Below are 22,982 nucleotides of genomic sequence, written 5' to 3' on the forward strand. Positions count from 1 at the left end.
CCTCATATCCCGGATTTTGATCCTGCTCTGACTTCCTTGTCTTACCATTTAGAGTTTTCATTGCCTAATTTTTCAACTAGGGAGGGTGATATGTAAGTTTCTCCCATCCGTGCATGTAGAAGGTTTTAATAAGTAAGGGTTGACAAGAGTAACGGTACAGAAATACTGACTTGCTGTTTCCTGTGCTGATTCACACCGGACATGGGCCCACACCCAGAGCCAACAGCTAACTAGCCAGCTCCAGCCCAGGGTTGGACTTTTTCACATTCATGCTATGACCAACAGCTTACAGACTCAGCCACCTGTGAAGTCAGAAGGACCGTGATGTTCACTTCAGAAGAGCATTTCACACTCACCTGGCATCTGAGTGATATTAATAGTAATGACTGCTAAACTTCTTAATTAGTATTATAAAAAGAGCACAAAAAATCCCCAGGGCAACCAGAGGGAGGAATTGCCAAGAACTTCAGATGATCTATACACAGCAAATTCTCGCAATGCCAGGTCACAAAGTTTCAATTCCCACAATGCCAGGTCACAAAGCTTCAGGGGGTGGCAGGATGTTGCTGAGGAACTGGCTGACCTGGTTTTGGATGGTGACTTGATTACCAGCTAGGCTGACAGCTTCTACACGCCAGACATTTGCTCCCACGCATACCGGTCAATGGGACTCTTACCGAAATTTCTTCCGGAAATAACTCCAAAGTGTCTCAAAAACAAAGATCTGTAGGTTTTGGCAAATAAATGTATTGGCCAACTTTCATGCCTACTTTCTATTTCCAGAGCCCTGTAGAGAGCACTGGAAAACATCAAAAGAATGAAGCATATCTTGTCTATCTAAATTAGAACAATAGAACAACAACAACAAAAAAAGGCAACAAAATAAGCAACCAACCCGTAAAAACAACCATAGTAACCGCAAAGATAGTTGTGGCACACTGGAAACAGGGGAAGGAAAGAACATCAGATGAGGAAGGAAAAATCGTGTCTTATTTTCAGCTCTGCCTCTCCTTCGCTGGATGGGTCCGGGCAAGCTTATGAAGCTGTCTGAGCCTCAGTTTCCTCACCTGTACCCTGAAGATGATAGCATCTACCTCAAAGGGCTGTTGAGGAACTCAAATAAAGAGTGCATGCACAAGTTCTTAGCAGAGTACCCTGCACAATAAAGTCCTCAGTAAATGAGTTGATTCTAGAATCTTCAAGATCTTAGCAATTCCAAGAGAAATGTTGTATCATTACAAAGAGCACTTATTTAATTAAAGAAAAAGTTCTGGGAAATGGTTTTTGTTTTTTTGTTTTTTTTTTTTTTGCTTGTTTGTTTTAGGAGGAGGTAAGCAATCTATTCAGCTATGGAGAATGCTAGGAGCAAAAACTCAAGGTCAGGAACATGCAAGCCTCATCATGTGGGGAGTGGGAGGCAGATTTAATGGAAATGGAGGGGAACAGCCAAGGGGGTCTGTGAATGGAAGTTAGAGTCATCAAATGGCAGTAAGCTGAAGTGTTTACATTTGAACTACAAGGCAAAGGAGAGCTGAAGACGGTTCTCGTGAATTAAATTAAATGGTATATGTAAAAACGACACTTTTCAGTGTATTAGGTAGGAATCTGCAGGCTGAGTTAGAGTAGGAAGATGCCAAGAGCAAGGAGAAAACCAAGGCATGCCTGAGCCATGCAAATATATGTGATGTGGGCCTGTGGGAGGGGAACCGAGGTCAAGGAGATGAATTTAAGAAGCAGTAAGACTTAGTCACGGATCTGCTGTGATCCAGGAAGGTCCTTCCTACTTTGCAAAGCATACCTGACTTTAAATATAAGCCATATGGCTCCGTATCCTGAGCTTTACTAATTTCTCTAGTGGTTACGTCCCTTTAAATGTAGCTGCCCTTTTAATAAACATCATACAGAGCATGATCCCAAAAAGTGCCTTAACCGGCAGCTGCTGGGTGCAGGGATTTGACCAGCCTCAGCCCATCCAAGCAGCACAGATCCATGCCAGGGAAATGGTTGCCAGGCACTGTTCGGATCATTCCCAGAGCTCTCTCCTTTGCCAAATAAACATGATCTTAAATATTCCCAGCATTATTTGGATTTGAAAACCCTTCCATGCCACCACGCAGAAAATGTCCAGTGATTTCTCTATAGAACTTTAAAACGTGGAAAAAAAAATAATACATCACACATACTGCCCCCTCCCCAAAACAGATGGGATCATCTCAGTTCTCTGATGGAAATGAGAAGGCTTATCAGCATACCCTCTTTCAAAATGCACCTAAAATCCAGTTGCTTTCGTCTAATATTCATCAAGGTCACATTATCTGAAAATTGAACAACTGTGAAATCTAACATTTTCTGCCTATCATGAGACCCGATGACATAGGGCAGAGGATGGCAAAATCTGTCCTTCCATTCCAGAGATGCTTATCAAGAAGGAAAAGTTAATCCTATGACAAAAGAATGATTAGTCCCATGTATTGTGTTTCTCTGTTGAGAAGTGAATCGCCTGGTCCGGAAAATGCGACATGAAAATTCCCCTGATAATGGGGGTGCTGGAACTTAGTTGTTCTCCCCCCCCCCCGCCCCCGCCACCCTTACTCTTTTCTAACCCCTGTTTCCAAAACCAAAGCATTCTCTGGGATTGAGTCTTTCCCACAAAATCGCACTGGAAAACTACACCCACTAGCAGGCCAGGTTGCAACACGTTCTCCTAAGTGAATGGGCCCCACATTACTTGTGGGGTAATGTATCTCAATCTCTTCTTGAGGCGCCATATTCCAAAGATGCTAAAGCCAGTTAAATAAGGAAATACTAGGGTTACTGCAGATAGGTGTACGTCAAAACCTAATTCTAAGCGAGAGCGTCTTTCTTCCATCATATGAGCAGACAGACAAGAAGTGGTCATCTTTCTTGAATCCTATGAATAGTTCGATGAGACGTGAGATTCTCTTGGGCCAAACTAAATTGGAGGAATATAGCACACACTCAAATGACTCGGTTTAAATGTGGAATTTTCCTCAGATGGATGAATGGTTTGATTAAACAGTATGGCTCTCTAGTCTTTCTTGTACATAACTCTTATTCTCAAACCAAAACAGGCCTTGTGATGCTTTTCTGCTTAAAACCCCTCAGAATTGGGGCACCTGTGTGGCTCTGTCCGTTAAATGCCCAACTCTGGATTTTGGCTCAGGTCACGATCTCACAGTTTGTGAATTTGAGCCTTGCATCTAGCTCTGTGCTGATGGCACGGAGCCTTCTTGGGATTTTCTCTTTACCACCCCCCCCCCCCCCGCTCATGCTGGCTCTCTCTCTCTCTCATTCAAAATAAATAAACTAAAAAAAAAAAAACAAAACTCCTCAGAATTGACACATTAGGTTTATTTTTCATAAAACGTTCACTTACTTAGTCTAGTTGTGCTCATTACAAATCCATTTAATGATTTTATAAATATTAATATCAGCAGCTCTTCTAAAATCAACTCTAAGGGTAATATACAATTATTATAAAATTACAATATACAATTATTTTATGTAATTCTCATTACAATGTGGATAACCTCATAGTATCTCTAACCCCCTATTAAATACATAGTTAAATCTCTGTGCGAGAGATTAAAAGGAGGTGCTAAATTTTGAGATAAAAGTCCCATAAGTGTTAACGAAGACAGAGAGGAAGTGAAACAAATACCTATAAATTTATCTTCCCACATAGCTATCTGACCTTAAAAAGGGAACAGGTAGGGGTGCCTGGGTGGCTCAGTCAGTTGAGCATCTGACTTTGGCTCAGGTCAGGATCTCACAGCTCATGAGTTCGAGCCCCACGTTGGGCTCAGTGCTGATAGCTCAGAGCCTGGAACCTGCTTCGGATTCTGTATCCCCCTTTCTCTCTGCCCCTCCCCCTGCTCATGCTCTGTCTCTCTGTCTCTCAAAAATGAATAAACATTTTTTTAAAAAGGGAACAGCTAATGTACAGAAGAGTTTAAGTAGTCACAGAAAAACTTGAAGAAAAATTTCTTCCTACTCCATGAAGTAGAACCTAAGTCTTTAATCTAGTCCTTGGCTTCCTGGCAACTTCTCAATATGAGTTTCCTCACTTTACAACCGTGTTAAAGCCAGGAGGTGAGAAGAAATTTTTTATTTTCTAAGTTAATTTTCCGTCGTATCTTGCCCACTCTCTCCCTGAGACAGGGGAAGGTAAATTCACAATGCCCTTGAAGAAGTGCAAAATTTGAAAATTTCTCTTATTTGAGAATTACCATTTGGTTTCATATCCAATGCCATTCCCTACAGAAATGTAAAAGAGTTCGTTACTCCAGGAAAAGAAAAATAGATCTCACAGATGTCCTTGCTAACCCTCCAGAATATGTTCATATAGGGGGCTAATCAGAATAGGTCAGCATGTGTTTTAAACAGGAGGATTAGGCCAATGATTTCTCAGCTTACAGGAGTGGGCCCTCACTTAGAGCTGTCCTTTTTCAATGCTGATTCGAAGGGGTACATGCACCCTAATGTTTATAGCAGCACTATCAGCACTAGCCAAAGTATGGAAAGAGCCAAATGTCCATCGACTGACGAATGGACAAAGAAGATGTGGTGTGTGTATACAATGGAATATTACTCAGCGATCAAAAAGAATTAAATCTTGCCATTTGCAACAACGTGGTTGGAACTAGAGGGTATTATGCTAAGTAAAGTAAGTCAGAGAAAGATAAATATCATATAATTTCACTCATGTAGAATTTTAAGAAACAAAATATATGAACATAAGGGAAGGGAAGGAAAAATAAGATTAGAGAGGCAAACTATAAGAGACTCCTAAATACAGGGAACAAACTGAGTGCTGCTGGAGGGGTGTTGGGGGGGATGGGCTAAATGGGTGATGGGCATTAAGGAGAGCACTTGTTGGGATGGACACTGGGTGTTATATGTAAGTGATGAGTCACTAAATTCTTACACTATATCTTAAGTAACTTGGATTTAAATAAAATTTAAAAATCAAAAAATAATAATAATAAAACAAAACAAAACAAAAAAGAGCTGCCCTTTTTCATGCCATCCCTCTAAAGGAAGAAAAAAGAGTTTAGTGTATATGTGTGTGTATATTTGCATTTTTAAAATTATTCATAGCTGAGGGGCAAACAAAGAACAATGAACAGGAAGAAAACTTGTGTTTCTTTTGTTTTTCATGAGTGCCTGTTTTGGAACTCTTATGTATATAATGCCCCCTTTGCTCAGTCTCCTTTTCTGGTTCTTCCCTATATCCCCCAACCTCTAAATTTTGCAGTGCATTGGGACTCAGTGCTTTTACATTCCTTTCTGGGCATTTCCTGGTTTTAAACACCGTTATGGTAACAATTCCCAAATTTATGTTTCCATCCCCGATCTCTTCCTTCAGTGTCCAACTGTCCAACCAACACTTGGTTGCCTAACTGGCATTTCAAATGAACACTTCCAAAGGGAACACCTGATTTTCTCCCTCAAGTCTGGTCTTTCTCCATCTCAGTAAATGATACTTTCTTTGTTATTCAGGCCAAATATCTTAGAGCCAGTTTGACTTCCTTCTCTTCTACTATGCATCCAATTCATCAGAAAACTCTATTGGCTGTATTTAAAATGTATGCAGAATCGTCCCTCTATTTCTACTAGTTTGGTCTAAGCCTGACATCATCTCTAGGCTGAAAGTAGTCTCCATGGCAACAACATCTAACTAGTCTCCCTGCTTCTATCCTGTCCACTCTTAACTGTCTAGTCTGCACACAGACACCAGAGTGATGCTATTAAAACTCAAACCTGAAGGCCTTATAATCCCTGGCAAGGCTCTGCATGACATTACTCTTTACCTCTCTTTCTGCATTACCTCTCTGACCTCATCTTTGACTATGTTGTTCATTGTTTCATCCTTGGTACCTGGGACAGAGCCTGCTGCAAAAGTATTGGTAGGAATGAATAAATTCCTTACTCAAGACAGAAAAGGACAAACTAAAAGTGAAATGCTTAGAGATTGGGGCTATTTGAACATAAAAGAATAAAATCATTTAGAAATAAGAATAACTCCTGTGGGGCCTGGATAGCTCAGGTTGACTGCCTGATGCTTGATTTCAGCTCAGGTCATGATCCCAGGGGTGTGGGATCGAGCCCTGTGTTGGGATATATACTGGGTGTGGAGCCTGCTTAAGATTCTCTCTCTCTCTCTCTCTCTCTCTCTCTGCCCCTCCTCTGCTTGCATGCCTGCATGCTCTCTCTCTAAAAAAATTAAAAGATAAAAAATGAAAAAATTGAAAGAAAAAAAGAAAAAAAAAGACCAACTCCTAAAGATGATCTGAACTATTCCTTCATTTTATAGATTACAAATTGATGTCTGAAAGCTTAAGTGACTCATCCACGGTCACACAGTCAATAAGGATAATCTTCTCCTACTCCATATTAATTCCTCTTTAAGAATGTTTTGCCCTTGGGGCGCCTGAATGGCTCAGTCGGTTAAGCGTCCGACTTCGGCTCAGCTCATGATTTCACAGTTCGTGAGTTCGAGCCCCACGTCGGGCTCTGGGCCGACAGCTCAGAGCCTGGAGCCCACTTCAGATTCTGTGTCTCCCTCTGTCTGCCCCTCTGCTGCTTGCACTTGTCTTTTGCATTGTCTCAAATATAAGTAAACATTTAAAATATTTTTTTTTTAAAAAAAGAACATTTTGCCCTTATTTGGGCTTTACTTTCAAGGACTATTTTTCAGAATTTTCTTCACATATTCAGCATTCTGACCTCCCCCCACGATCCTAGCAGTTTAGCATTGTGATTAACAATACACATTCTGGAGTCAGTCTCTCCAAATTCATGTCCGGCTACTCTGCTTACTGTGTGACCTTAAATGAGCTAAAATTCTTCTGCACAGGATAGAAACAATAGACTGACAAGGCAACCTATAACTGCTATGGGAAATAGTACGGAGTTTTTTTAAAAAATTAAAAACAGAACTACCATACGATTGAGCAATCCTACCTCTGGGTATTTATCCAAAAGAACAGAAATCAGAATCTCGAAGAAACACACATACTCCTATGTTTATTGCAGCACTATTCAATCCACAATAGCCAAGATGTGGAAACAACTTAAATATCCATCAACACATGAATGGATAAATAGAATGTGGTTTACGTAAGCCACGGAATACTATTCAGTCTTAAAAAAGAAGGAAATCTTGCCATTTGCAACAACATGATTGGACCTTGAAAGAATTATGCAAAGTGAAATAAGTCAGTTATAGAAGGACAAATACTACATGATTCCACTTATTAAAGAAAAAAAAATCCAAACAGCTGAATCCACAGAAGCTGAGAGTAGAATGGTGGTTGCCAGGGGGCCGGGAGGGGGGGGGGGGGTGGGAATGAGGAGTCATTATTCACTGGGTATAAAGTCTGGGTCATGCAAGATGAATAATTTCTAGAGAGGTGCTGTACAGCATCTTGCCCATAGTTAACGATCTTGGGTTGTACACTTAAAATTTTGTTAAAAGAGTAGATCTCATGTTAAATAGTCTCACTAAAATAAAAAAAAAATAGGAAACACATTTAGGATAATGATGAGGCAAGTTTTTTAGAACTGTCAGTCACTGGATCATGCAATAACCCCCAAGGGAAATGTGAAAATGCCATCATTGGAGATATTTAAAACCCAACTGAAGAAAAGCACACAAACACATAACATTGGCCTTGTTCTTTTCTCTACTCGAGTGAAAAGACCCACACAAGCATGATCTAAGACACCAACAGATTCCACAGCCTGGAGGCACTTTCCAGACCACCCATTAGCGTGAGGGAAGAAAGCAGAAGACTGGGCTGGAACTGATGGCTCACGTCATCAGTGACTTGCTCAGCGTGTTCCCAGCTCAGTTATGACTTCTCCAGGGTGCTAGGACAGGAGCACTTACACCAGGTCACTACCCTCCGAGCTCCAAAACGTTTCCAGGGAATACAGGAATCTCTCTCCCACCTACTTTTAGAATTGGCCTGTGTTGCGTTGTGTTGTGTTGTGTTTTGATTTGATTTGTTTTGTTTTGACTCAGAAACAACCCTGGAGAAGAACAGACCATTGCATCTATAAAGGACAGACAGAACCTTAAAGTAGGAGTCAGCAAACTATGGCGCAAGGGCCAAATCTGGCTCATAGCCTGTTTCTCTAAATAAAGTTTTATTGAAACATATCCAACGCCACTCATTTGCAAAGTGTCAATGGCTGCTTTCACAGTGCAGTGGCTAATTTTGAGTAGCTGCAAAAAAACGGTGCATGGTCCACAAAACCTAAAATACTTATTACCTGACCCTTTACTAAGGCTCACCTTTGCTTTAGACTAACAACTTTGAGAATACTGATTGAAGCATCTCTAGGGCAAAAATATGCAAAAGTCATTCTTCCCTTCTTTTAAGTTATGGAATAGAAAGAAGCTAATTTGAATAGAATATGCCAACTTTGTATGCATCCAGTCCAAAATATCCCATGCCAGAGTCTGGAGCATACACCTGCAATACCTAAAATAATGTAATGATTAAAAATGGAAACACTAGAATCAGAAAGACCTGTATGAATCCCAGATTTGCAATTTACCTGCTGGGTAGCCTTTGGCAAGTTACTTAATCTTTCTGGACTTCACCTTGAAATAAAGTCAAAAATATGATCCAGCTCAGAGGGCTCTCACGAGGAGTGAACGCATTACTGTATATAAAGCACTTGGCAGAGAGCCTGGTCCATTATATATGCTCACAAAACTAACCAGTCTTATGATTAGTGTAGTATTAAAAATTAAAACTTAGGGAAATCAACGTTCCAAGACTGAACATGAGGCTGGTAAAACACAAATGCACTGTGTGTTAAGCCTTACCTGCGCAGTTTTCCCCAGGATCTCCACAGAGAAGGCCATCCCTTTCAGGACTTCTGGTTGCATTCCCATCTGCCACAACACAGTGGAGGATCACTAGACCTTCAAGTTCAAAACAGAACCAAACAAGCATGAAAACTTGAAAATTTCCTCAATGCAAAATACTCTATCGAAGCCATGACCCATTTATGAAAATAACAAGCCTGTGCCTTCCATTCCCAAGGCATTCTCCCACAGGAAGGGGGGTGGTACACAGGCCAGCACGTCTCGTTTTTTAAGCTCAATGCCAAAGACAGAATTTAAAAGCCAGCAACACTTGCAACTAAGTATGCATCTTAAGTGAAGAGATTTGGCCATAGCTTGTGAGGGAGACATCACAGAGGCAGAGAAATAAGACTTCTCAACTGCTGCACAAATACACTGATGAATTTCCAGGGAGAATGAATGACAAACCCATGTGGCAACGTACTTTCTCCATTCCAAACAGACTCAGTGTTTCTCTGGTATTAATTAGTGTTTGTACTTCCTTCTTGGGATATGTGAACTAGATATTCAATTTGTGGGAATTATTTGAAAGTTTGAGTTTCCCTCAGCTAAGTATCTCTGTTGTTGAGAAGGACAGGTCTCATGAAAAAATATGGGGGAGAAAGGAATACTGTGTTGTGGTTAGCACAGTTTAGGATACAGTGTGCAGTCCTTGGGTGGACCAGATTTAAGCAAGTCAAATGTAAAAAGTCACTTATGAGATAATCTGGGAAATCAGACCCTGACTACACATTCGATAATATTAAGGAATTGTTCTAGAGAACTTAAAGTGTGCTAATAATATTGTGGTTTAGGTCAAAGAACAGAGTCCATATCTCTTAAAGATACACATTTAAAAACTTATAAATGAAATTAATGTATCCAACATTTATTTTAAAATAATCCAACAAGAGAAGATGGGTGCAAGGGGGGGGAGAGAAACTTACAGATTAAACAAGATTGGCCACATATTGATAATTATGAAAGCTGGGTGTTGGCTAAACCAAGGTTTATTATGCTCTTCTATCTACTTTTGTATAAATATATTTAAATATCTATAATAAGTTGGAGAGGGGAGGAGAAGGTAAGGGAGGACAGATGGGAAAAGATAAGAGGGCTTGGGAGTTAGCTAGTCTTGAGTTCGTGACCTTTTTTGCCACTTTACAGCCATGTACCTTGGGCAAATTTCATAATCTCTCAATTTCCTCATTGCCAAAGTGGAGACAATTATTATCTCTTCTCCAGAGCATTTCTGTGAGGATTCAATCAGGTAAGTATGCAAAGCACTTAACACAGTGCTGGCATGTGACCAATGATCACTTAAATTACTCATTATCATGTAACTGGCAGGAATCAAATAACTTGCCCACTGGGTGTATTGACATTTATCCATCTAGCCAATGGTTTCTAAGCTATGCATCTTCTTTAATTCAACTCAATTCAACAGACATCCATGAGCATCCAGAAACACCCAGGCAGATAGGACATGCTCTACCTTCAAAGTGTTCCAAAGCTAGTAATGCAAGTAATCAGCCAACCAATTAACCATAATAAGAAGTGAGAGTATTATACCAGAGGACAATAGTATCTAGCAAGTTCAAAGGCCAAAAGAGTTTTCAAAAAGAATCAATATAGAGACTTGTTTCTAATTGTCTAATTAGAAAAGTTTAAAAAAAAGGTTGTAACTAGCATTTGAAATAGTGAATAAAAATGGAAAATCAAATCCACTGGTGATGGATACATTGGTACTACTTTTCTGGAGGACAATTTAGTGCTATAGGTTCTAAAAGCAAAAAACTCAAAAAATATACAAATGCTTAAATCCAGTCATTTCATTTTTAGTAATCTTTCCTAAGGAAATAATTGAAGGTACATAAAAAGATTTAGCAGTAAAAATTCTCTATGACATAGATTATAAAAAATTGGAAATTCCCTAAATATCTAACAAGATAGAGTTGATTAAATACACAGAACTGTTTTCATGCAATAAAATACTATTCAGGCATAATTCAAATAGTAATAGAACATTTTGATATATTCCTAAATAAGAGAAATAGGCTATAGAATAATAATGCAGTGTGATCTGTGTGTTTCTCTGCATCTGTGTGTGATAAATGTAAAAAATGTTCATATTGATAGATAATCAAAAGGTAGGTAATTAAGTACATAGAGTTGCTCACACTGGTTAGGAGACTTTTGCCTTAATTTTCCTTATTTTCATTTTTCAATTTCCTACTAGCATATTTTATCTGTGACAACAACAAAAAAAGGAGTATCTCCCAAATTAAAAAAAAAAAAAAAAAAACAATTTGGCCACCAAATTTCTAGAGTTTTCATATCTTTTATCCCAACACCTGCCACCCTCCTTTCACACTTGTAACAAACCAGAAACATACAATCATTTAGCGCTTTCCAAGCACAGGGATTGTATATTTACGCATCTTTGTAACCCTGGTAACTAACACAGAACACAACAGATACTCCACAAATGTTGAAAGAATGAATAATCCATCTGTAAATGAAGAAAACAACTTTCAGATTCAAAGATCCCAGGATCCATTTCTAGTAGAAAATTTCAATCCATGTCTTTATTATTATAAAATAGGTTTAATTCATTTTTAAAATCCCATACATGGGCTTTCTGCATGGGCAGAATCAGGAAGCCTTAATTCTGGTGTTAATCTATTTTAATGGCGGGAATTTTACTAAAAACCTCTAAATCTTATAGAGATTCAACCTCTGCAAACTGGAGATGACACCATCTCCTCGAGGCTATTGTAAAAATTAAATTAAGTAACATAAGGGGAATCTGGGTGGCTCAGTTGGTTAAGTGTCCAACTTCCACTCAGGTCATGATCTCGCGGTTTGTGGGTTCGAGCCCCGCGTCGGGCTCTGTGCTGACAGCTCAGAGCCTGGAGCCTGCTGCGGATTCTGTGTCTGCTTCTCCTCCTGCCCCTCCCCAACTCATGTTCTATATCTCTTTCTTTCTCTCTCTCTCTCTCAAAAATAAATAAAAATTTAAAAAAATTGAATAACATATGAGAAGGCACAGGGCTTGGCACCTAGTATACAGTTTTTCGTCTACCTGCGCTTTCTTCTACCACGTATTATTTAACCCATCATTCTCCACTTCCACCTAACAGTCGAAGCCCTGATTCCACTGAAACGCTGCCCAGCACCTTCAAACATTCTGGCAGGCTGGGGCCTGTGCCCAGACTCTCTTCTGTTCCGACTCACTCCACACGCTGGCGTCAGCTGGTGAAGGGATGCCACCACGGGGAAGAGCCCTGGAGAGGACCCCCCAGGGAGGATCCATGCTCAGGCAAACCAAACACCAAGCACAAGGCACTGGAGTCACATGTGCTATGCTACTGCTCACCCACAATCTTCAGGCCACCGTCACAAGCTGGTGGCCACGAACCAAATCCGCTCCCAGGAATCATGTTCTCAGTCTGCATAGTCTTAAAAAATTGAATCATGGCAGTTCGTAGCAAACCTGGATTTTTCTACTTCCGCTGAAAAAGCAGAAGGGCTGGCAGCACAGGTCTGAAACACCTTCCGGGCATCAACTAGCCGGAGTCAAGCAGCAGGTGACCCGTTTAATGCCACGGACCCCATCAGACGTGGCCGCACTCATTTATTTTAACTGCCTACGTCTTGACAGGCATTTCAGTTTCTGATCTATACGTAGTGACTCAGAAATCAGAGAAATGTGCACAAAACCATTTTGCTCAATACTGAAGGCAGCTTCAAAGAGAAAAGACACTCTTGTTCCATCCCTAATGCAACAGATATTTACTAAGTACTATGTGTTTTGCACTGCCACAAGACACTGAGGGTTCAAAGATAACAGATGCTATCATTAACCTGAAGGAGCTCTCATTCTGGTGAGGAAGAGAGACACAGAAATCTTTAAGGGTCGTGCATGTAGCAAGGACAACAGAGTTGTAACGCAAGATGGAGAATCGGCTCTACCTAGCTGCAAAGACTTGATAGAACAGGTGAGGCTTGTGGTGAGTTTTAAGAAGGAAGAAATGATTGTTGTAAACATCAACCAGTAACTTCTAGAAAGAAAAAAATTGTGTAAGCAAGATGACATAATCATTGATGTTATTTGTTTCTGCAGGAGACAGTACTTACATGGTAATAGTGATGTAAACACTGATTATTTAAATTCATTACATCAAAAACTGTCATAAAATCAAGGCCAGTAATTAGCCCACCTACACCATGTGGGGAGACTGTTGCGACGAATCAGTATCTTTGCTGTGCTGGTTTTTCAATGTTCTCAGCGGCATCCCTAATGGTAACCACACTGAAATTATGGGAGAGGAGAAATTCAGTAGGGAAAGTTTAAGTTGACAAGCCAAGAAATAGCATTACAAGCAAGTTATTTAGCATGAGGGAGGTAAATGCAGAAGAGACACTTAAAATAGACAAAAGTGGTTGCTTCCAGGAGGCAGAGAGGCAGGAAGCTTTGGTGCAAAGATCTGCTGTTTGTTTTTGGTGTGTTTTGTTTTGTGTGTTTTGTTTTTGTTTTTTAAGTTTTTATGCTATTTTTGGTTATAAACCTTTTAGTACTCTTGGGGCTTTTAAAAATCTATGTATATTTATTATTCATAACTTAATTAAAATATTTATTATACATATTATGATGATTTATTATACATACTAATTAAAATAAAATTAATTTTTAAGTAAGCTTCATGGCCAGTGTGCAGCCCAATGAGGGGCCACCCAGGAGCCCTAAACTAAAATTAATTTTAAAGAAAAGGACACATAAAGTTGTAATTGACCAAGGCATTCTAAACAAAAGGACAACTTGTAAGAAGACACAATATGCATAACACAACTTATTCTGGTTTGTCTGGTGGGGATTGTGATTGGAGAGAAGGCTGGGGGGCGGGTAGGTAACAACAAATGACCATATTAATTACTTTGGATTCTTAGGCACTTAAGTTGGGGTCATTGAAAACCTTTAAGTGAGACACAACGGAATTCTTTTTTTGGTTTGGAAAGGTTACTTTAACACCAGTACTTTAACACAAAGGTCGCAGCAGTGGGTATGGGGAAGAAGAAATGAATCTGCGAGACTCAGTCACAAAGTAAAATAGAAAAGACTCGGTGACTGGTGGGATAAGGTAGGCAGTGAGGAAAAAAAGAAGTCTAGAGTGACTGGAGTTTGTGGCTTGAGTGATTCGCTGGATTGCTGTGCCAAGCACACGTATAAGGGATGCCAAAAGACAAACATTAGGAAGAAACATTAATGCCTAGAAAGTATGCAAATAATTGCAGATGACTCTTCAAAGACGTCAAACTGAGAAAGAGAGGGAAAAGATCAGTCAATATATAAAGAAAAAAAGAAGGTTGTTTTTGGTTTAAGTTTTTTTTTTTTTTACATTTTATTTATTTTTGAGAGAGAGACAGAGCACAAGTGGGGGAGAGGTGGAGAGAGAGGGAGACACAGAATCCGAAGCAGGCTCCAGCCTCTGAGCTGTCAGCACAGAGCCCGACGCGGGGCTCGAACCCACAAACCGTGAGACCATGACCTGAGCCGAAGTCGGATGGTCAACGACTGAGCCACCTAGGGGCCCCAGTTGTTTTTGGTTTTATTGTGAGAGAAAATTGATAGAAAGATGCCAAAGGTATAGGAAAGAGGCAAAGAAAGGACTATTAGTAGAGGCAGAAAAGATTTACAATGCTTAGCCTGAAAGGCAGGGCTTCTTCCGCAACGTATAATCCTTGGCAGTCAAAGGTAGCAATTTGGCAAATATAACTTGATTCTGAGTAAATGAAAAGTCTTTAGAAAATAAGAGCTTAAAGGTATTTTACATGCTATACATCTCACCTCACTGTTCAAAGGAATCCAAGTTCTGGTTTAAATGGATGCAAAACATCCAAAGGTTTCTCAACTTTCACACTGGATAATTCTGTGTTATGGGAGGCTGTGCATTCTAGGATGATTAGTCCTGCCTTTTATCTCCTAAATTCCCGTAGCATCCCACCCCTTCCCCGCCCCCTACTTCTGAGTTGTCACAATCAAAAAATTTCCAGACATTGCCTAATGTTCCTGGGAGGAAAATTGACCTGGTTGAGAACCATTGCAATCTCTCCAACCTGTTTTAATATTTTTTCTCTAAAATACAGCTTTCATTTTGGATGTGTTGTTTTAATATAAATCAGTCACACAACCTTGAAGGCTCGAATTTTGGCTCTTAAAAATTTTCTTAAGGAGAGTTCCATTATCTTACGGAAAGATCATTGAACTCAGTCATTAATTCACTATGTGATCTTGAGCTAATTAGCAACCTCTCCTGACCTTTTCCCTCAAGAAAAATTAGAATCATAGGTTCTCTGCCCATCCAATAATCTAGTTCATTAAAATTAAATGAAATAATAGAGCAAAAGAATTTGTTTAAAACAACATGTTATTAAAATAATCCTTATTTGCATCAGAGAAAGTATGGATTCTACTTTAGAGAAAATGAAAGAAAATATCGTACTCAGATGTGGAAAACATAACAAGATTTTCATTCAGAAGAGTCACAAATTTTGTTAAATTTCAGTTCCAGAATTAGTAAGAATTTTACACATATTAAAATATCCTACCAACCAACTAAAATCATCCTCTGGGAGAGTTCATCAAGTTGGCCTTTAAAATTTCAGTAGAGAGGGGCGCCTGGGTGGCTCAGTCGGTTAAGCGTCTGACTTCAGCTCAGGTCAGGATCTCACGGTCCGTGAGTTCGAGCCCCGAGTCGGGCCCTGGGCTGACGGCTCGGAGCCTGGAGCCTGCCTCCGATTCCGTGTCTCCCTCTCTCTCTGCCCCTCCCCCGTTCATGCTCTGTCTCTCTCTGTCTCAAAAATAAATAAACGTTAAAAAAATTTTTTCAGTAGAGAGAGTATTCACTCTCTTCTAAGGCAGTCCACTTCAATGAGACCATCCATCCATTCTTTCAACTGCAGTCCTTCCTTCATTCAGAAAGATTATTGAGTGCCTTGGTGGTTCAGTTGGTTAAGCATCCGACTTCGGCTCAGGTCATGATCTCCTGGTTGGTGGGTTTGAGCCCTGCTTCCAGCTCTGTGCTGACAGCTCAGAGCCTGGAGCCTGCTTCTGATTCTGTGTCTTCCTCTCTTTTTGCCTCTCCCCTGCGCACTCCCTCTCTCTCTCTCTCTCTCTTTTTCTCAAAAATAAACATTAAAAAAAATCTTTTTTAAAACGTTTATTAAGCACCTATGTCTTAAGCTCTATAAATGCTTCTTTATGTGAAGCTGGGTTTTGCCTTCCTGTAATTTTACTCTGCTCATTAGAATCACCTGGAATAAATCTACTCTTTTTTTTTTTAATTTTTTTTTTTTTAACGTTTATTTATTTTTGAGACAGAGAGAGACAGAGCACGAACGGGGGAGGGTCAGAGAGAGAGGGAGACACAGAATCTGAAACAGGCTCCAAGCTCTGAGCAGTCAGCACAGAGCCTGATGCAGGGCTCGAACTCACATACCAAGAGATCGTGACCTGAGCCGAAGTCGGACGCTTAACCGACTGAGCCACCCAGGCGCCCCTGGATTAAATCTACTCTTTCCCATGACAGATTCTCATCTATCTGAAACCAGCTATCAAGTCTCCCTGAAAGAATTTCTCTTCAGGCTAAACATCCTGGATCCTTCAAGTACATTTTCCCTGTCATCATCAAGACCCTTATAAACCTTGCCACGGTCCTCTATATGTAAGGTCAAACCAAAGTGCCATTTCACATGGTCTGGCAAAGACAGAGTAGAATGGGGCTCTCAACCCCCAAATTGAGGGCACCTTATTTCTGGTAATGCAGCCCCATAGCACGTTGGCCATTTTTGGCTGTCTGATTAAACACGGGGGTTTTAGTCTCCGTACAATTAAAGGAAACTGCTAAATCTCTTGTACTACTGGGAAGTGGTATATTGATGGTCTATTTGTTCTTTTTTGTCATTGTTCTGTTTTGTTTCATATTTTACTTTTTACCTAAAGAATAGTTCTAAACTTTTTAGATGTCCCTTTTAAAACTGTATTAGATGTCACCTATCATTCATATATTTCACAGACTTTTTCCTTTTTTATTCTTTCATCCAACCTACTTCATGTGGCTGGCAGAATTTCTGAAAGATGCATTAACGCGATAAAGACAAAACAAAACAAAATAACGTTAGATCAGTTGTTTGCAAAGTGACTGGAAATTGAGTATTTCTGGTGCTAGCTTTTAAATATCCACCGTACTCATAACATTAAAGATAAAAAAGAAAAGCAACCCAATTCTACTTTCGTGCGTCAAAGCTCCATTTACAAGATGCTCAAATTAAAAATGACTGAATTTACTAAAAGTATTATCCCTGTCAGCCAGCACGGAGAATGAAGTCATTGGGAACAATATAAGCATTGAAAGAGACACAGCTTGACAAGGAGCATGACCCACTGTCTCATAGCTAACTGCTAAATGCTGAGGTAAGTTATACGCCAGCTGGGTCAACTATTTCAAAAAATCAAATGTGACCAACCTAAACAGTCATGTGCGTTGTATTTGCCTCATCTCTGAGCTGAATTTTCCATTTTTAGAGCCAAGTGCATTTTATATTTTAAAAATAAAAAATATAACATTATCACAAAATGGCCATTCATCTGTATTCTGATGATGTAGGACAACTTCAAATCCAATGATTTCTTACGACATCATATATATCTGATTTTAGGATTTGAACCACACTCCATGCCCCACTAGAAAGTCCAACTGTAGGGGTGCCTGGATGGCTCAGTCAGTTTAAGTGTCTGACTTCAGCTCAGGTCATGATCTCACAGTTGGGGAGCTCGAGTCCTGCTTCTGGAGAGCTCGTGCCCCGCTTTGGGTGAGCCCTGCTTTAGGTAAGCCCCACTTCTCTCTCTCTTTCTGCCCCTCATGGAATTCGCCCTCTCTCTCTCTCTTTCTCTCTCTCTCTCTCTCTCTCTGCCCCTCACTCACTTGCACCCTCTTTTCCTCTCGAAAGAAAGAGAGAGGAAGAAAGAAAGAAAGAAAGAAAGAAAGAAAGAAAGAAAGAATCCAACTGTAAGTCAGAGGAGAATTTATCAATCTACGAATATAAGCAGAAACTGGAAGAATATTTCATAGTCAAATCCCTAAAGTTCTATTTATATTAGAAAGGAGCAGTACAGATTAATGGGGAAAGAGTAAGTTTGGAGTCAAATGGCACTGCATTTGAATCCTGGATACACCTTCTCATCACTAGCTTTGTGATTATGATTAAGACACTGAACATTGAACTTCAGGGTCTCCATCTGTAAACTGAGGCCCATAATAAGTAACTTACATGGTAGAGATAGAGCTATGTGCTTAAAGAAAAATAAATTATGAATTATTAACCTTGGTAACGCCTGGCACAGGGTAGGTACTCCACACGGTGGCAGCTATAAAGACCTGAAGTAAAAAAGAGAATTCTAATTACTCTGGTAAAACAGTAAATTATCATTCTCATAAGTGGATGTTGACATTTTTCTACATCTATGCTGTGATTTGATCCATGTATAAAACATGGTTATGAAATAAAGTACAAAAGATACATACACATATATGTATGCACACCACATACCACATTCCTACAGTGTAATTTTATGTAAGTACTTAGCGAGGCAAAACTGTATGTTGGCCTTCCCCCCGCACTGTTCCTTTCCAGAATTTTTAATTGATGAATAGAAATATGGCATCTTCTACATGTATGCTTCTTTGTATTCTCAGGACACTTCTGCTCCTGATTTAGCACACTGTGTATGTCTGGTGGGATTACTGATTCAGTTGGTTGGTTAAGTGAATCAGTGATACAAAAACAATAGATAAAGGCAGATCCTTGGGGTGGTACTGTCTAACAACCAAGTGGATTATAAATCATATCTCTAGTTAAAAAAAATAAAGTTCATACAGTCTTCGAAGTTTTAATCAACATTCAGAGTAAAAGCTATCAGGATCTGGGGGATTTTCTCATTGTATCTTCATTGTCAAGAAGAAAAACAGAATCCTGAGTATGCGTACTATACAGAGAGAATTTTCTAAGGTGAAAAAAAGAAATAATGTTTAACATGCAGTCGAAAAAACTATTAGGGAATGGAATGATGTTTATCATCGTGGGCTTGTGGTTGGCTGAGACAAAAGCTGAAACAGGTGAAGTTTGACATTGGTGTTCTCTTCCAGCATTTTTTGTTAACTACCTCTTTTTCCATTGTTGTTTCGCCCTCCTATAAACCAGAATCTCTGTCCTGGCCTGAAATTCCTCCAAATAGAGGATAGCTTTTAAATATAATTTCCTTTCCAAATGTATTTGCTTTCAGTGCAGATATACAAGGAGAGAAATGGCTTAACTCAAATACTCTAAAATCAAGTGCTTCAACCTGAGTCTTCTAGAAAGCAAAGTCTGAGATACAAATGAAGGGATTATGACTTTATTTGGGAGGTACATGCTCTGGGGTCATGACAATGAAAAAAAAAAAAGGAAATGAAGCAAAGAAGAAGGCAAAGCAATGAATGCAATGTGTGTACTCATCACACTGATGCAGCTCCAAGTTGCACCACAAAAAGACACTGAAATTTGTTCAGACAACACGTTCACTCATACATAAGCTATACAAAGCATTTTTAAAGAATGCATCTTGAAGTAGATCATGGAACAAAGAATGAAGGAGAAATTTATCTGCCTCAATCACGTTCATCACCCATTTCCTGGACAAAATTCCCTATGAGTGCTAACTCCTTCCATCTCTGGCCCTTGCTGAATGAGAGGCCAGAACTGATGTCCTGGGACATGGTGTTATCCAAGTCCAAAAACAGGGCAACCTAGGTGTGCCTGGGTGGCTCAGATAGGTAAGCATCTGACTTTTGTTTTCAGCTCAAGTCACGATCTCATGGTTCATGAGTTTGAGTCCCGCATCGGGTTCTACACTGACAATGTGGAGCCTGCTTGGGGTTCTCTATTTCCCTCTCTCTCTGCCTGTCTCTCTCTCCTTCTCAAAAATAAATAAATAAACATTAAAAAAACACAAATGCTTACTTTAAAAGAAAAAAGAACGGCAGTCTGCTATGGGTAGGGAGTTGAGCATATATAAGGGAAATAGTCGAAGACTCTTAAGAGGGGTGTAATATTTGAGTCCCAGGACAGTGAGGATTTGGGGCATCAGGACATCTCACGGAAAGACATGTTCTAAGATAAGGATGTATTTTTCCAAGATCTCTCAAATCACCTGGAAAACTGCATATGCTATAAAACTCAAGGACAGGCTTCTGGATTTTCAGAGCTAGGAAGAGAAGCAGTGATAGGACAGAAAAAAATAAGGGGGTCCTCACAAATACTTTATGTTCATTCAAAATTAAGAAATTAAAATATAAACTCTTTCCTTCTCCAATGTAAAATTTTACCCCAAATGGCAGAAACAGTATCTTGTTGTTTAAGAAAGGCTAAGGAATGATGGATAACACTTTTTTGATAAGAGTACTCCACAATCTCATATTTTAAAGCCCAGAGAGGGAAATAATTTAACAACCTGTCACACATAAACTAACTAATATATCTGAAAACTGTCAACACTACAATAATGCCTTTGCCAGTAAATCAACCTCTTTTTTTCTCACCATGACCATTATTAAATCTGTGACAATGACTAAATTGAATGGGAGCCCCATAATAACCTAGAGCTAGTTTCTTAGAAATCATCAGTTGTCAAAACTTGACTTTTTGATTCCCATTCCTTTATGATAAGACCATTCCAGACAGTCAGACATTATAATACTTTAAATGAAAAGCTCTTGGCTCACTGAATTTCCATAGTAGTCCATAGAGAGGAGGCGAAAGGAACCAACCAAAAGAACAATTTGTTATCAGGGAGGATAATCCGATTGCAAAATGAGGAGAAAATGTGGAGTTGGTCTCTGGATTTAGTGATAACACAGTCTCTGACCCATGGCGAAACAGTCATCAAACTTTAATAATGGTAAGGAAAAGAAGATAGAATTTTAGAGTAGATGCTTACCCAACCTGAAAAAGCCCCAGAATTTAGGGTCTTAAAAATGCGTTAGGGAAAGCCAATCCAACTTAACATTAATAAATTATTTTCTTTACCAATAAAACTATTTGCAGAGACCAAAAGTATAAAGAAAGAAAGAAATATTAGGCCATATAGTTTAAGTGTCAGGCATATAGAAAACAGATTCTATTGGAATCCCAAAAAGAGGCAATGTGTTAAGCTGGAGAAATCATAGGGAAAAGTTTCAGAGATTGGGAACTAAACTGAATCAAAGTCAATGACATAGAAACGAGTGTAGTGTGTTTGGGAGATAATGAGTAAAGCTGTCCAGCTGGAGGGAAGAATTCCACCAAGAGTATTAAGAACAAGGGCCTTCTTGATGTGCATGGTGTGACTGTGCAATAATTCAATTGATTTCCTTGTGTGACCTAGGAAAATAAGATGCATTAAGACATGGTCACACCACATATTTCCAGACAAAGCTTTGTAGTGTCTGTTCACCACATCCTGAAAGACAGATTCCCAACAGAAGGATCTGACCAGTCTAGAAAACCACTTAAGAAGTATTTAATAGTGGTGAATGCTGATGGATAGACACCAGTAAGAAAAAGGGACGGGTTTCCTTTGTTGGGCTTCTACAAAGGCAAATGGGAAGCATAGCTTATTCTTGGGTGTAGTTTCTTCTTGCATCTAAATCACACATTCAGCCACTGTTTGTACCCTCCATTACAATTGTCAGGTATCTAAATGTGATTATAGGATTTCCACATAGATGTTTCCTATCAAAGGATGGCAATGTTAGACATGTGTCTCCTGAAAGAATCACATTTGAAACTTTTGTCAATATAATTTATCAAAGTTATGCCAGAGGTTTTGGGTTTTCTTTCTTTTCTTTCTTTTCTTTTTTTTGTATTCATAATCAGATCCCCACTGATAAATCATTGTCCTAATAAATGGTAAAATAGAAGATCAAAATAGCCTGGGCATGGTATTGGTTCTAAATCCCAAAATATCCTCTTATTACATCATGTGACAAGTGCATGATACCCACATGACATCACTGATGATGTTAACCTTGATATCTCCATTCATGAGAAGATAGGTCGCTGAATACAGTTTAGGAAGGAAAAACTCAAGCTACTTTTCAAAATTCAACACCATTGGTTCACAAGGCTCCAAGTGTCCCGCCTCTTCTCTTCCCAGAGAGGTCCTCTGACAGTGTCTTGATTTAAAACCCTATCTTCCAAACTCCAAAGCATTCCCAAAGTGCAGTAACATGATGTATGTTCACAGAGACACAGGAACCCTTGCTGGTCATTTGACACACTTCCTACCTAACTCGGGAATCATTTTTACACAACTTCCATAAGTGTAAGCAGACCATAAACATGTCCAGGCATGGGAAGCCACCACATCCCAAGCAGCTGATTCCACTTTTTTCAAAGCTCCACACGGGAGAAAATTAAGGTGAGAGATGTCTTCCTGGAATTTTAGTTCATTAATCCAAGTTGTGCCCTCTGAACTGCACAGAAGAAACCTTTGTTGAGACACCTTTTCAGTGGGGTGAAATCGGCTCTCATAAGCCAAACTTTTCTCTTTTCTACCCACCGTTTCAACTTCTATCCTCTCAGTCATGTGTGTGTGTGTGTGGGGGGGGGGGGTGGGTGGTGTCTTCAGTTACCACCAGTGTCTTGTCTCGGACTTTTTAAGAGCACCAGTGATTTCCTCATAGCTCACCCACCGGTGGCATCTTCTTGATCCTCAGCCTCCTCCTCCTCCACAGTATTTGATATGGTTGACCTTCCCAAATCTTCCATCTAAAATCCACCCCCATTCTTGGCTTCCTGACTTGTCCTTCCTTTTTCACTCAACTCTGCCAACCCTTTTCCTGTCTCCCACACCACAAAAATTGGTGCCACCAGCACTCTACTCTCAGTCTTTTTTTTCCCAAATGTTTTTATTGTGGTAAAACACACATAACATAAAATTCTTTACCTTAGCCATCTTTAAGTGTTCAGCCCAGTGCTACTACACATATTCATACCATTGTACAACCATAAGCACCATCCC

General features: G+C 39.6%; 1 protein-coding gene across 1 annotated transcript in view; it reads right to left on the reverse strand.

The window, feature by feature from the left end:
* Window positions 1-22,982, reverse strand: part of BTC (betacellulin) — a 46,597-nt gene that overhangs the window by 11,955 nt on the left and 11,660 nt on the right. Inside the window, exon 2 of the mRNA XM_049630650.1 lies at window positions 8,864-8,962. Within this exon, the coding sequence (XP_049486607.1) occupies window positions 8,864-8,962 (99 nt within the window). The remainder of the gene's footprint in view (window positions 1-8,863; window positions 8,963-22,982) is intronic.

The sequence above is a fragment of the Panthera uncia genome, chromosome B1 (assembly GCF_023721935.1).
Source record: "Panthera uncia isolate 11264 chromosome B1, Puncia_PCG_1.0, whole genome shotgun sequence".
NCBI lineage: Eukaryota > Metazoa > Chordata > Mammalia > Carnivora > Felidae > Panthera > Panthera uncia.